At 21.4% G+C, this 15,217-nt stretch overlaps 1 protein-coding gene across 6 annotated transcripts in view; it reads right to left on the reverse strand.

Moving 5' to 3' along the window:
• Positions 1–1,288: 1,288 nt before the first annotated feature.
• LOC411463 (PH and SEC7 domain-containing protein 2) overlaps positions 1,289–15,217 on the reverse strand; it is a 139,999-nt gene continuing 126,070 nt past the window's right edge. For 2 of the 6 annotated variants that reach the window (XM_026445492.1, XM_026445493.1), the window contains exons 6-13: positions 13,464–13,693; positions 10,767–10,960; positions 9,949–10,141; positions 8,824–8,993; positions 7,893–8,109; positions 7,037–7,181; positions 6,567–6,710; positions 5,239–5,594 (exon numbers count right to left, since the gene is read on the reverse strand). In XM_026445492.1, coding sequence (XP_026301277.1) covers positions 5,346–5,594; positions 6,567–6,710; positions 7,037–7,181; positions 7,893–8,109; positions 8,824–8,993; positions 9,949–10,141; positions 10,767–10,960; positions 13,464–13,693 — 1,542 coding nt within the window. In that variant the 3' untranslated portion in view covers positions 5,239–5,345. Of the gene's footprint in view, positions 1,409–4,429; positions 5,595–6,272; positions 6,434–6,566; positions 6,711–6,837; positions 6,935–7,036; positions 7,182–7,892; positions 8,110–8,823; positions 8,994–9,948; positions 10,142–10,766; positions 10,961–13,463; positions 13,694–15,217 lie in introns of those variants that run through there. The other 4 variants (XM_026445494.1, XM_026445495.1, XR_003306153.1 and 1 more) reach the window with 4 other exon arrangements.

Below are 15,217 nucleotides of genomic sequence, written 5' to 3' on the forward strand. Positions count from 1 at the left end.
AATCAAATAAGAAAAAAGGAAGCAAAAGAGTAAAAAACTGGTAAAAATTTCAATAAGCTTTTTGTATTTGTAAGTGAAATACGCAAGCATTTATAATGATTTGAAATAAATCAGATAAAAAAAAAAGCAATACGATAAACGCAGTATGCAAAAATATGCAATAATATACAAAAAAGCGAATAAAGAAGATGTAATCGATGAAAATACAAGAAAGTAAATGCGAAAAAAAAATACATTGTAAAAAAATGTATTTTTTAAATGCAATTCTTTGGCATTTATGCATAATACAATTATAAGGCGGTCTAAACGTTACAATACACAGTGTGATCTATGTACAATTTAAAAAACTATCACTTTAAACGTAAAAGTAAATATGAAGACAAGATATGACGCTTACAAAAAATTTGTGTATACTTTTATCGACCATTCAAATAGCAATATTGCGTTTGTAAAATTTGCTATATATAAAAACCGGCTTCCCGCGGATTTTGTAAATTCATATTCAATTGGTATATACTGCGCGGTTAAACATATATTCTTATTGTATATTGTATATTCTTTCTGATGTGATGATTCATCTAGCGAGGATTTTTTAAATATTTTATGTAACAAAAAAAGAAATAATGAGAAAAAAAAAGAAAAAGCTTTAATACGTTGAGCGATATTTTTTGTTTTTAATATATAAATTATAATGGCAAACCATGCAACTTGTTCTCAACTTCATGTATTATTAAATTTTATAGCTGATAATGTATTTATGTAAAAATATTTTATTCAATAATTCCTCAACGTAATGCTTGAGTTTCTTTAATAGATATAACAAATGATTTTCAACAATAATTTATCATTTAAATATTTTTTTCATATCTTTTCTTCTTAAATTTTATCTTTTTCAGAGATCAATTAGAAAATCTTCGTTAGGTAAGATTTAATCGGTGACATTAGTACCAGTTTGTAATTAAATCTTGAGGCATGTCTTAATTTTAAAAATTAAGTTGTAATAAACTTGTTTGCTGATAATCTGATAATATGACTTTATTTCTTTAAAAAACTTAATTCAAATTAAATGTTTTATTCAACTTAATTAAAATAAAAATATTCTATTATGAAATTTTTTTTTAATAAGTTCTATAATAATAGAAAATAATATTGCAAAATTTTTTAATCCTTTAATTCTTACAATATTTTTCAATATTATGTTAATTCACATCTGACATTTTAACAATTCTTTTAATAGTTTTTCTCTTAAAAAAAGAAAATATTTATTAAGGTAATAGATAAGAATAAATTTGTTCTATCTTTGATAAGTTTTTATTTAAAAAAAAGAATAAATACGTTACTTCTGTGCATGTTGAAACAGTTTTGATGATGGTCTGCATTCTTCATTCATGATGATACTGGCTCAATCCTGTTGCATGCAATAAATTAAATAAAATCATTAAATGAATATCAATTAATATGTACAATAAAAGTAAAATTTTAGCAAATATATTTAAATTAATGATAAGAGTATAATAAAGTTAATAATAAGAGTAAAGAAAAAATAATTATTATTGAGAATTCATTTTTGCATATTAATATCTATAACTAAATCTAAAATCTATACTTAATATGATCCATAAAGATTCATTTTTAGGTTTGTTTTACAAAATTTAAGTTAATCACTTATTATAATTAATTTTTGTTAAATTAATAAAAGAATCATAATATATAAAATTCTTATTTTATTAATAATAATTATTGGCAAATTTTTAAGTTCAGAATGTTTCCTTAAAAAATTTTGAAGTTAATCCATTTTTATCTTATATATTTAATATTAAATTTTGAACTTTTGAAAATATCATATATAGAGAATTAAATTATTTTTAATGAAATTATTTTTATCAATATATATTTTATAATGTTCGCATATATTAAATTTGATTAATGCTAATAATATAATTTTAAATAAATAAAAAAAATAAAGTAAATTAATTGTATAAGATTTATAGATCATACAATAACTATTATTGAGAACAATATTAATTTTTGTATATAATATTGTTCACAATAATGCCATAACTATACATTATGATAATATTAATAATACATGCAGTTATTTTTTTACAAATATTATAAAAAATAAATTATAATATAAATATAATATAATATTAATTCTTAAAAATACAATTAATATTATATGTAATGTATATTGGAAATACTACGCATGCATAATAAAAATAGGCATTGTACAATATTAATAAGATGCATTCTAAAATGTGAGTACATATATTATATTAATGAAGTACCTGCTAGTACTTGAAATTCAGGGATTTATATATAAAATTTGCAAACATAATTTGGAGACTGTTACATAATTTGAAGACTGTTTATCTTTATTGCCATTAGCTTTATATAGTTTATAATAATCATTATATTATCCACATATAATACAATTTTATTTACAAGGGATCTAGTGTACACTATGATTAGATGTAGTGAACAACTTTTTGAGAACAATATAAATGAAGTATGTTTAATAAATAGTAAACGAATAATCAAAGCGACTATCTACAATCAAAATACAAAAGTAACGAAATAAAATTTACTCATTTATACTTAAAAATTAATGTATTCATAAATACTGAGCAGCAACATGATTTACAGGAACCATATTTAAAAATGCTAATTCGACTAGTCAATCAACAGATTTATTTTGATATCTTCTAAAAAAAATTTTACTGGAATGTTTGCAATTTATAATATAAATATTATACTAAAAAGCTAAACTTCATTCAATATCATAATTCAAAATCACGTATTTTGATTTTTTTTTCTAATTGAAAAATATGAAATTAATAGGTTCTAATACTGCTTTTCAAGAATATAGAATATCGCTTGATTAAATTCAGACTATTAGCATAAAATAATTACGTAACACTTGTATGTGCTTTTTAATGCTTTTTAATCGATAATGAAGTTTTCTTTTATATTATTATATTTAATAATTATTATTACAACATATTTACAATATATAAACAGTTCAAAACAATTTTAATTCTTCAAATATATTGGTATATCAAAGATCAAAGATTTGTTAACAGAACATACAAATTTTTATTTTGTACATTTAAATAAAAACATGTTATTTCTTAAAAAATATTACGTTCGAAAAAACATCCAATCTGTTACGTAATACATTCTATGCGAGAATATAGTATACATATATATGCATATAATACATGTATATATATATATGTTACTGGATAGTTTGCACTTAAAAAGGCTAGAATAATTTCGATAATTTGCTACTTGTTATGCATCTAAACGTAAAATCGGAATAGATTAGAATAAGATGAGGCCTTACGATCTTTATCTGCGTTATTTTCAATTAATATCGAGAAACGAAAGATTCGATTTCTCTTATGATTTTTTTTTTCTTCTTTTTTTTTTCATTTTAATCATCATCATTGTTCATTAAACTATCGGAATGATATAATTTTTTTCGTATCAACCAATTTAGTAAAATTCGTCAAAAACAACAATGCGATCACAGAAAAAACATATCGATCACCTGCACAAATCAATCGTACAAAACATAAAAAAATTTGGATATGCGGATGAAATGGAATAATACAAAGACACGAATTATTCGTGATAAATATATCAAATATAAAAATATCATACATTTACGAGTGTAAAATGATTGATATACAATTTCATTATACTGAACATAAGTTTTTAAGTTGGAATTGCGCGCCTAATTGATTTTTTTTATCCAGTCTTAAATTTTATAATACATTATCATATTTTAAACTCTTTTCTAATGTATAATCATCTTCATTATAATCAACAAAGTAAAAACTGATATTATGGCAAAAAAACGCCATTTTAATATAATTTTTCTTTAACTTTTATTTATTTTTATTTTTTTTTTTTCGTTCTCCATTTATTTCAATTAGAAAATAAATATATCTATTCAAATTTTAAATAAATAATCAACAATATGCAAAATATCTTAGAATTTCACGAAATATCAATCTTTTTCTAATATATATTAATAATCTATAAAAATTCTGTTTTCACATATTTCTTCGATTAATAATAAGAAGATCGATATGGTAAATAAAAAACAATGGAAGTGATTGATCATGGAAATATATCGATAACAGTCTGTTGTTACATTCTATTCTAAAATAAGCACCACACAAAATCAAAAAAAAAAAAATATATATATATATATATAAGAGAGAAAAAAAAGGAAATGCATTCAAATAACAGTTTTGATGAAAACTTTCTTAATACTGCAAAAAAAGCAGACATATTACTTCGCATTACCAATTACCATTAAATACCCGATATAACTAAATAGTTAAATATTTGTTATAAAATTGTTAGCAGCGAACTGAAAGCGGAAAGCATGAGAAGATGCTCATGTAAGATATTTTTCTTTTTTTTTTTTTTACGAAGACAGACACAGTTTAGTATAGCAACAAAGTATCGTATAATTTGTTTATTTCGGTGAGATGATTTTACAATTTCGTTTTAAAGTTATTTCTATACAATATATTATTAATACAGAAAAATTTGATCAAATTTTACAATACATTTAAAAATTGTTATTTGCTCATTATCTTTTATACAATAGATTAATTTGAAATTAATGATCACAATATGTCTATTTTTTTCTTTACGATATAGTAAATAATATCATTCAACATTCGAACACCATATATTTGTTTCTATCCTTTAAATTCGTTGAAATATTGTTCTATACATAACTGGTCTTATCTTCAGTCAAGGCACGAATTTTGAATCGGGCCTTGCCAAATTTTTGTCAACGCATTAACAATCTATTCGGGTATAATTAGTGAATCATTTACATTATATTATTGAGTTAGGTGCGAACCCTGACCCAATCACCAATTTAACGGTATCGAATGAGCACTTAAAACAGCAGCTTTATGTTCAATTATGTGCAAATTAATTGATAAATATGGCACTTGAGCAATGATAAATTAATTTGAATATTTTATTTAAAAAAGTAAAATAATATTAATAATATTAAGAATTAAATAATAAAAAAGTGATTTAACAAAAAAAATTAAAATCGCTGCTGTAATTAGTACCTTACGAATGCTAGCAGTATCGGTATTTTTTTTAATGGCCGCTGATAAATTTACGATTAAATATAGTAAAAGAGAATGGTGAGTACATGATACGATAAAGTACAGTACTTAACAAGTGATGCGTCGGATACATCGTTATTTTTTCATTAATATTCTCTTCTAAATTTCAGCTGTTCCTATTGCCTGCATATACAGGTCAGATTAGACCACACATGCTGAAAAGACACCCATCACACGTCAACCAATATCCCCGCCGTAGTCCTGACCATTTAGCAGATTACGGTTGTAAATGGCAGCCCTGTAACTGTACCTATTTATGGCCGGTCGATCAGGAACAGGTGGTGGTACCAGTGCAACATCCGAATTCAACAAGGTTCCGCTTCCTTCATCCACCTCTCCAATACTGCTCTCAACTAACGATGGTTCCACTTCCGTAAAAGCCAACCTGGATCGTAACAGGTATGCGTATGTTTTATACCTCTTAAGCTGAAATGATAAAGTGACAAAATTTATTTATTAATTTTGAATTAGATTAAATAGATTATAAAAATTAAAAAAATTTCGTTACAATAGAACTCAATTTATTTGAATTCTATTTATAAGAATAAAATTTTAAATAATAGATTAATTCAATAATTTAATAATTATAAAAAGAAATTCCAAGAATTTATTTTTATTCCAATGTTTTTTATTTTCATATACAATAGATTTTACAATTTTATAAAATTTGAAATATTTAAATTATTATTGAAATTAAATGAATAAATTATTATTATAATGAATTAATGAAATTATATAAATTATTATTTTTCTTATTGAATTTAGATAAAGAAAATCTAAATATTTTATTTAAATTTATGATATTATGATTAAGTTTTAGAAACAAAGAATTCTAAACATTTTTTATTGAACTATTTCAAATAGAAATAATATTATTTACTGCATTAAAGAATTATATTACTGGAATAATTAAATAATGTGGACAATATAAAAGAAAATTAACTATATTTTAATTTAAGAACAATATAAATAGATTTGTTTTTCAATCAATAGCGAATAGATGTTTACTGGAAATAAAAAGACAATATGAGAAAAAAATATAAAAACTGCACTTTGATATTAAACTTATATAAATGGTTATGAATTGAAAACCATAAAATATACCATGGTGAAAGTATCACGTTCTTCTACTCTTTGCAAATTTTGTTTTTCTCATTGAATGTTAAGTAACTTGCTCCGATTCGATAAAACATGAGATCCATAGAGTATAGGAAATGCAAAACAATTTTATTGCATAATAAGAATTTACTTCTACATCTCATTTACTGAAACATCAAATTAATTAAACTATAATCACAGATTTCTTTTAAATAATATTATAAATTCCAATTTTCTTTTTTTTCTTTTCTTTTAAACATACATATAAAATAATATTTATTATTTATTATTATATATTACCTCATGATGTAAATAAGCATCTTTTTCCTTATAATTCTGTACAGTAAGAGCTTTAGCTCCTCTCTCAGGCGGATGTCGTCTGTGCTCTTCCAATTCAGCTTCTAATTTGCTCACTCTCTCCTCATGGTCCCGTAATTGTTCTCTCTGATAACACGTCAAAAAAATCCAACAAACTGTCATTTTTGCGCAATCTTCTTGAGAAGAAAAAAAAATCAACGAAACAAAATCTATCTTTCTACTTTGTTCATTTAAATTGATATATTTTAATACGTTTGTACACTACACTCCGACGGTTCTAATTCTGGTGTCCGTATCTCGAGTACGAGAACTTAGAGAACGGAGTTCGCTTCGGGAATAGTGGAGGAAGGCTTGCAAATAAAGAAACAATGAAGACAGATTATATTCGTTTGCGTGACCGAGCAGAAGAAACCACTTTTCTTAATCTCTTTTATCTTGTGAACATTACTTACAGGAGATAATTTCGTGTGGCTGCACGGAAGCAGAGGTCGTTGAAACTTTCGCTGTGAACCAACCGCGCCTGCTAATGGTTGACAAGAAAAACTGGCACACACGAAATTGATCGTGTCAATCCACGACTGCAATTCTTTGGAATCACTGAAAATTCACTTTATAATTTTAATGACTTATAATGAATAAAATCATATAATTAATAAAAAATAAATGAATGATATATTAAAAATATAATAACATTATAAGATATATATACGATATATTTAAATTCATCAATCTAACTTATTATCTTTAAGTTATCAAATATAACTTTAATACATTTTAAAAGAAAAAATTATAAATATTTAAAATATTTAAATAGAAAAAAATTGAATTGCATTGAATTTCTGATATTTTAATTTCTTCTTATATTTATGTTTTATAAACAATATTTTATATTAATTTTATATTATTATTATAATTTTATATTAATTAATTTATTATTAATTTAATTTTATATGTAATTGTATTTAATATCGAAAGTGACACGAAACTTTGTTTTAATAATAATAAAAAATGCAAGTCATTATATATGTATATATACACACACAATTGAATATCATATTCATTAATGCCACTATTAGTTTAAACTGTTTAAATTCTTGCTATATTCTTTTTTCTTTCATTTAATATAATATTATATAATATTATATATTATAATATTATATAATATTACATTTAATTATATTATAATTAATAATATAATATAAGAATAATGTAATAATAATATAATAATTGTAACTACTATAATATTATATTTTACATAATTTTAAGAAAAAATCAATGATTAAGAAAAAATATTTTTATTATAATTACCTTGTTTGGAAGAGATACTCTGCTTGATCAGCAGTCTGTAACCTAAACACGTGTTCTTTTTTCGTATAGTCAGATGCTTTAGTAGCTAACGCATGATGAATGCGTATCGCGTTATGCAAACTATCATTACGGAAGCCATGTTCATCTTTGTGCAAGTATAATACAAGTTCCCTCAATGTACAATAATACATCTTCCAACCACGTTTCCCGAATGGTGCTGAAAAGATTTAAAAATATATTTTATTTTATTATAATATATTACACATATTGTTAATTATTGATAAAGTATTTAGAATTATTATTGATAAAGTATTTCTAAACAAGTTTATATTTAGAAATATATTATAATTATTAATTTTAATTTTGAAATTTTAAATTTGAAAATAAAATTTTATAATTTATCTAAAAAAATTGTAAAATAAAATTTATAATCAATTAATAATCGAGAAAAAAGTACTAATAAAAAAAAAAGTAGTAATCAAAAATACTAATAAAATTGAATTCAATGTTATAATTAAAATTAATTTTGAATTGATTATATATTTATTATTTTATATGGAATTTACTTCTAATTATTTAATTATAGTTTTAATCAATTTAATTAATATTTATTTTTTATACTTATTTAATAAATATATAAAATATATAAAAATATATAATAAATCTATTTATATATAAATATTTACTTTTTTCAAAATAATCTAGTGCTTTTTTTTATTATAATTTCCACATAAAATTAATAACTATTGGTAAAATTATCATAAAATAGAAAAATATTTGAATTTAAAATTACTTATTGGAAACAAATAAATCTAAAAACACTGAATTAATTATAGTTTAAATAATTGTAATAATATAAGTAACAATTATAAATAATTGTAATCAAATCTATATGTAGTAAATTAAATATCAACAAAATCATAAAATATACTTTTCTTTCCGTTGGAGTCGAAACAACATTTCCGCATAACATATCCCTTCTTGAACTCCGTAGCACCTGTAACATTTGGCACATCAAGAAATGGATTTCCGGTACCCGATATTGCTGGACCGTCACCCTGTTGGATTGCCTGATTCGCAGTTTCATCTCCTTCTTCATCTCTAAACAATAAAAAAATTTCATGTCCATAAACAATTTACGAATATAATTTTCAATTATTTCGTAATTCAATTATTTACTTTTTTATTTTAATTATAATACTTTCATTATAATTATGATTCATACGTTTAATTAAAAATATACAATTTTTTTGTTTTTTCATTCTTCAGTTTTAAAGTATTATCAGTTTTATTAGCTAAAATTGTGAAAATATAATCTGTGTTTATATATTGTTTAAATTTAGAATTTTATTTAAATATAAATTTAAAAATAGTAAAAATAAAAATTAAAATTATATAAATTATAAATTATCATATTTAAAATTAAAAATAAAGGTTACAAAGATGTATAAAATGCACGCACTACATACATACGCGCGCACGCGCGAAACAAATATCAACAAATAAATCACAATAAAAATAATTGTAACAATATTTCATAATTTAATTAATTGTATTAAATGTAAGTAATTTTTCTGCAATATATAATAATTAGAGATACTCAATTGCATAATACATAATACATAATACATAATACATAATACATAATACATAATACATAATAAATATTGTAATGAATAAAATTTCAATCTATTAAATAAAAATAGATTTTAAAATTTTTTTTCACCATCTTCAAAAATTAATAAAAATAGTTTTTTTTATAAATTTTTCAATTTTTCAAAATATATTATGGATTAAAAGTTTGAAATCATTTTTTCAATTATAATTATAATATCAAATTTTTTTATTAATTTGAAATGAATGCCATAAATATTACGAACAATTTTATTTATTTTTACATGAATTTCGTAAATTAGCAAAATTCTAATTTTTTTTGTTTTAAATTTTTGATTCTAGAACATATTAGTGAACATGTTATAAATGTTTTGTTAAAAAGTATTATACAGAAATTTGCAAAAAAATGCTGAAAAAATTTAAAAAACTCAATCAAACTCACAAGGCCCATTCCAAGGGGAACGATTTAATGGCATTATATAACTGCTTTAGCACTTCTCTAGGGAAGTTATCGCCATCGTTCAGTTCCGAAAGGTTTTCGATAAATTCATTACATGACATCTTTCTACCAATATTCTGACCATGGAGATCGGTATTGAGCAGCATTATAGCACAAGTTAAAGTATGAACAGCATCTGAAATAAATACAATAAATAATAAGTATAATACTAGATCATTAGAAATATGTAATGTATGATAATAATGAATTCATTGTGGTAAAATTAGTATATTTAATAAAATATATTTACGTATTGATAACTTTTAAAGTAGTTTTCTTCAAAATCATGTATCGATGTTAATATTTAATCTTGAAAACAATTTTAAAAATGGTTTTATGGAATAATTTTTATAGTAATCTTTATTTACGTTATTTTTAATATGTTAAGTTAATATCAAAATGTATTATTTTTCTAAACAAAAAAAAAACATTATGTGTTATATCTTGTAAATAAAAAAATCATTCCAATTCTTTCTTTTACTAGCTAAAAATTATAATTCTTTAAAAAAAAGATATTTTAATGATAATAAGAATAACAAAATAATGATTTTGAAGACCATTATATAAAACTATTTTTAAAATTGTAAAATTGCAGTAACCGAAATGCTTGGCATTGCATACATATGTATGGTACATATATATAGCTTCTCAAAGGAAAGCAACCATAGTAATGCTAATGCATTTCTTATATATGATTATTTAACAAGTTTGCTAATTTTATTATCAGATATCATATACATATTCATAAGGAATATATTTACCCTGAGAATTGAAAGCGCCCGGATTACAATCGAGAAATCTCTTGGAGAAATGTACAAGAACCCTCTCCCTTTCCTGGGTCTCCCCGGTCAAAGAGAACTGGGCAAGGAACTTTCTAAGAGCCACGTCCAGCGTGTCTCGGTCGAAGTTGAAATATCTCAAATATTCTTCGGCTACCGCTCTACTAAAATCGTTGCTGAAACCCAAATGGAATATTCATCATGTTAGACGTGTCTCAACTAGTGAGATGCGAACAATTTCAAACATGATGAAGTAAACTTTGGAATCTAAGAATCTCTTTTATTGCATCATAATAGTTTTATGAAATTTGAGAAGGATGCATCATATGAAATTGATATATGATCATAAAAAGATTCTTTACGAATATATTATAGTAAAAAAATTTAAATTAATATGATAAAAGCATGATTTTAGTTAATAATTAATAAAAAATAAATATTTTTATATCAAGTTTTGACATCATAATATAAATAATATAATATAAAGTACTTGGAAATAATGAAATAATGTTTCACTACTATTTACATTATGCGAGAAATGTATTCGTGGATCAGTTCTTCAGATCAAAACAAACGCAAAAGCTGATATATAAAAATATTGATTTTTATTAATTATTATTTATTTATTAATAATTTATTAATAATAAGTTATTAATGCTTATTTAATTAGATTATATGAAGAAATAGAATAAAGCAATAGTATAATGGAGATAAAGTTATTCTATTCTATTCTATTTTATTTCTAAATTTCTATTTCTATTTCAAAGTAATCTTATTCTATTTCTATTTTATTTTATCTAACGTGAATTTATTGCTTATAACTTATATAAATAAACCTTAACTAAAATTTTAATATATTAACTTTTGTATTTGTTTTGATCTTTAAAATTGAATTTCTAAAGATATTTTAATATATAGAAATATATTTTGTATATATATCTAGATAAAAATCTTTGAATATTTATATTTTTATGAAAAATTTATAAAAATTTTCTATATTTTCTGAAAAATTAATAAAAATTAAAAAAATCATTATTATATATAAATGTAATATATCTTACCATAAAGAGATTAATGTATTATAATTTTATTTAAAATTGTGTACAATTAAAATGCATTTCTTGATAGTGAAGTTTTATTAGAAAATATTTTTAAACTTTTGAACAAAAGTAAAAATATAAATATAAGTTGATCAATTAAAAACGAAATCTTTAATATGCTTGACTAAGCATATAAATGATGGTACATTAGTTTTCATTGTTTTCTAATATCATATAATATTTTTAATTAATTGTAAAATATATTTTACTTACTTTTTCTCATACAAATTTAATTAACTTAATTATAAAAGTTTTATATTATATTCTATATTAATTGATTGAAAATTAGAAATATTTTACAACTTTTTCTATCATTTATTTCATTTCTTGATCTTAATTTTCCGGAGAAATTTCACTTTTGTTCAATCAAACTAAAAGTTCCATAGATTAAGAGATCGTCACGGTTATTTAAAATTGCAATTATTTTATAACTTCCTCTATCTTTTTTTTTCAATCTAACTCAGAGAAAGTTTTACTTTTGTCAGTTAAGTTATAGATTCTATAAATTATAGAGTTACCGCAGTATTTGCAATTACTTTTATGCAGAGAAAGTATTACATAACTTTTCAGTTTTGCAATGCTGATTTTTAATAAATGAAAAGATACATGAAACATTGAAAAGATACAGAAATATTTTATTATAAAAGAAGAAATTAATAAACGTTCTAGTTATAAATTTCTTTTTTAAAATTAAGCAAAAAATATAAAATAAAATATAAATATAATAAATAGAGATATATAAAGTATTAAAAAAGAATAATTAATTAAAAGTTAATAAAGTTAATAAAAGATTTTCTTTTTATGCTAAAATATTAATTTCTATATTATAAAAAATTAAGAATAGATAAGTAAAATAATAAAAAAATTTATTTAATTAATAATTTTTATTTTTTAATAATTTATTTTAAAAAAATGAACATAAAAGAATAATAGGAATCATTTTATAAATCTTACAATACAAAATAATACAAAAAGAAAAGTTACAAAATATCTTCAAATTATTCAAAAATTTTCAAATCATTAAATCTTCATCAAAAAAATGAAAATCAAAAAATTTACTCTACATGTAATATTTAAATAATTGATATAAATATAGAATCATTTAAACTGATAAAAATATGTACAATTAAATAAATATTATTATAAGATATTTAGAAACGTCAGATTTTTTGAAGCCATAAGAAATATATTCTTACTTAACAAAGATAATCATAATTAAACAAATACTGTTATACATTAAGATATCGAAAGACATCAGACTTTTTGAAGCTGTTTAAGATATAATCTTTTGACCAATTAAACGACTGGGATAAATCCTTTGAACGAATCTAATCTAATCTCTCTATCTCTAATCTATTTAAAGTAGTAAATATCACAATTAAGCAAATACTATTATATATATATTTTTTTTTTTTACTAAGATTTGCTATTTAAAAATGTTAGACTTTTTGAAGTTATCCAAGAAATAATATAGTTGGCTAGTTAAACAACTGACAAATCCATCGAATCGATTCTAATCTGATTTAACTAATTATCTAAACTGATAAAAATTGATTTTAATTAAATAAATATTACGTACTTTTTGCTAAGATGTCTAGAGACGTCAGACTTTTTGAAACCGTCTAAGGAATATAGTCTTTTGGCTAATCGAACGGCTGATGGCAAGTCCACTGCTTTTGGACTATAATGAAAGCTGTGTAAACTTTCAATATCGCTTTCCTCATCTGCAGATTGTGGTGGCGACGCGTGCTTATCTTCGTAATTTCCAATATTTAGAGCTTCATTCTCATCTTCACTCTCTTTCAATTCCTAGAATTTAAAATACATACAATATATATAAAATATAGAGGAAGAAGAATATTCTATTTTTTTTTTAAATATATTATAACATTGATTTAGCTATCAAATTTTTGATATCATGATTAAATTCTGAAATTTCCCAAAAGTAATTTATTTATGAAAATTTCAATGAAAATTTCCTTGGAAATTGTTCAAGATTTCTATAACGAATGAAATTTTAACGAAAAAATTAAATTAATTAACGAAAAAAATTTTATTAGTTCAAATTCATTATATATTTCAATATTTAAATTAAATAAATTTATCAAAAATTAGAAATGAATGTTAAATTCAAAATAATTTGAGATTATGAGATTTCAAAATTCTCGAAATTTGGAAATTTATTAATTTTTTCCTTTCTTTTTCTAAGAATTATCTATTTTATTGAGAAAAAATTTTAATAATTTTGATAATTTTAATAATTTTGTTTTTCCAGTAAACTAAATTATTGATTTGAAATTTTTGAAACTTTAAAGAATTTTGAAATTTCTCATATCCTATTCTTATTAATTCTTAAAAATAAGAAAAGATACTAAGATAACTAATTAAGATAACTAATTAATTTTGAAAAAATAACTATGCATTGGAAAGGAATCACAATATTTTATCTATTTATAACTGAAATGAATATCATTAGTTTGAAAAATTTAATGATTCGAGCATATTTATTGTTATATACAATTCACGAAAATATTTATAAATATTTAAATATTTTTTAATGATATATTAATGAACAATTTTTATTTTTAATGAAAGTTCATAAATATATAGAACACAATGGAGATGAAATCAAAATTGGAATGCATTTTTGTTTTTTTAAATATAATTTTATATGGTACAATAAAATGTTTAGAATTTAATTCTATCATTTTTTATAAAAAAATTTTTTTTATAAAAAAAAATGTATTCAAATGAAAATATAATGAAACTTTGAAGATTGATTTCATTTTGTTGAAAAGGTTTTTCATCAACAAAAAAAATTAATTTAACTTATTATACTCTATATACATATAATCATTCATTAAAATCAAAATTTTCGGGCCATTGTTATTTTTCATGAACGAATTTATTTTATTAATTATATTAATATATATTAATAAATGAAGATAAGAAGATAAAATTACAAATTAATAATTAATTTTCATTGAATGTGCTAGAAAAATGGTCACTAAAGTCATAATATAAATGAATAGATAACTTTCTGACTATTTTTGTAATTTTTTTATTTTTTATGTTTTTTAAATATACATATATAAAAAAATTTGATAAAAATAAAAAAATTAATCTTGTTTATAAATATATCAACATCTGAACTTTGAAATAAATACAAAAAACATGTTTATCTATTATTCAATTTTTTTTCGTGATCATCAATTATTTTATTATGATATATTTTAAGAAGTATCTTAAAATTTAAAAAAAAATCATAAAACATTTATATTCATTTCAATCATTTATAGCAAATTTTGATATTTTTTTAACCAATATTCAAAT

Source organism: Apis mellifera, linkage group LG15 (assembly GCF_003254395.2).
Source record: "Apis mellifera strain DH4 linkage group LG15, Amel_HAv3.1, whole genome shotgun sequence".
Lineage (NCBI taxonomy): Eukaryota > Metazoa > Arthropoda > Insecta > Hymenoptera > Apidae > Apis > Apis mellifera.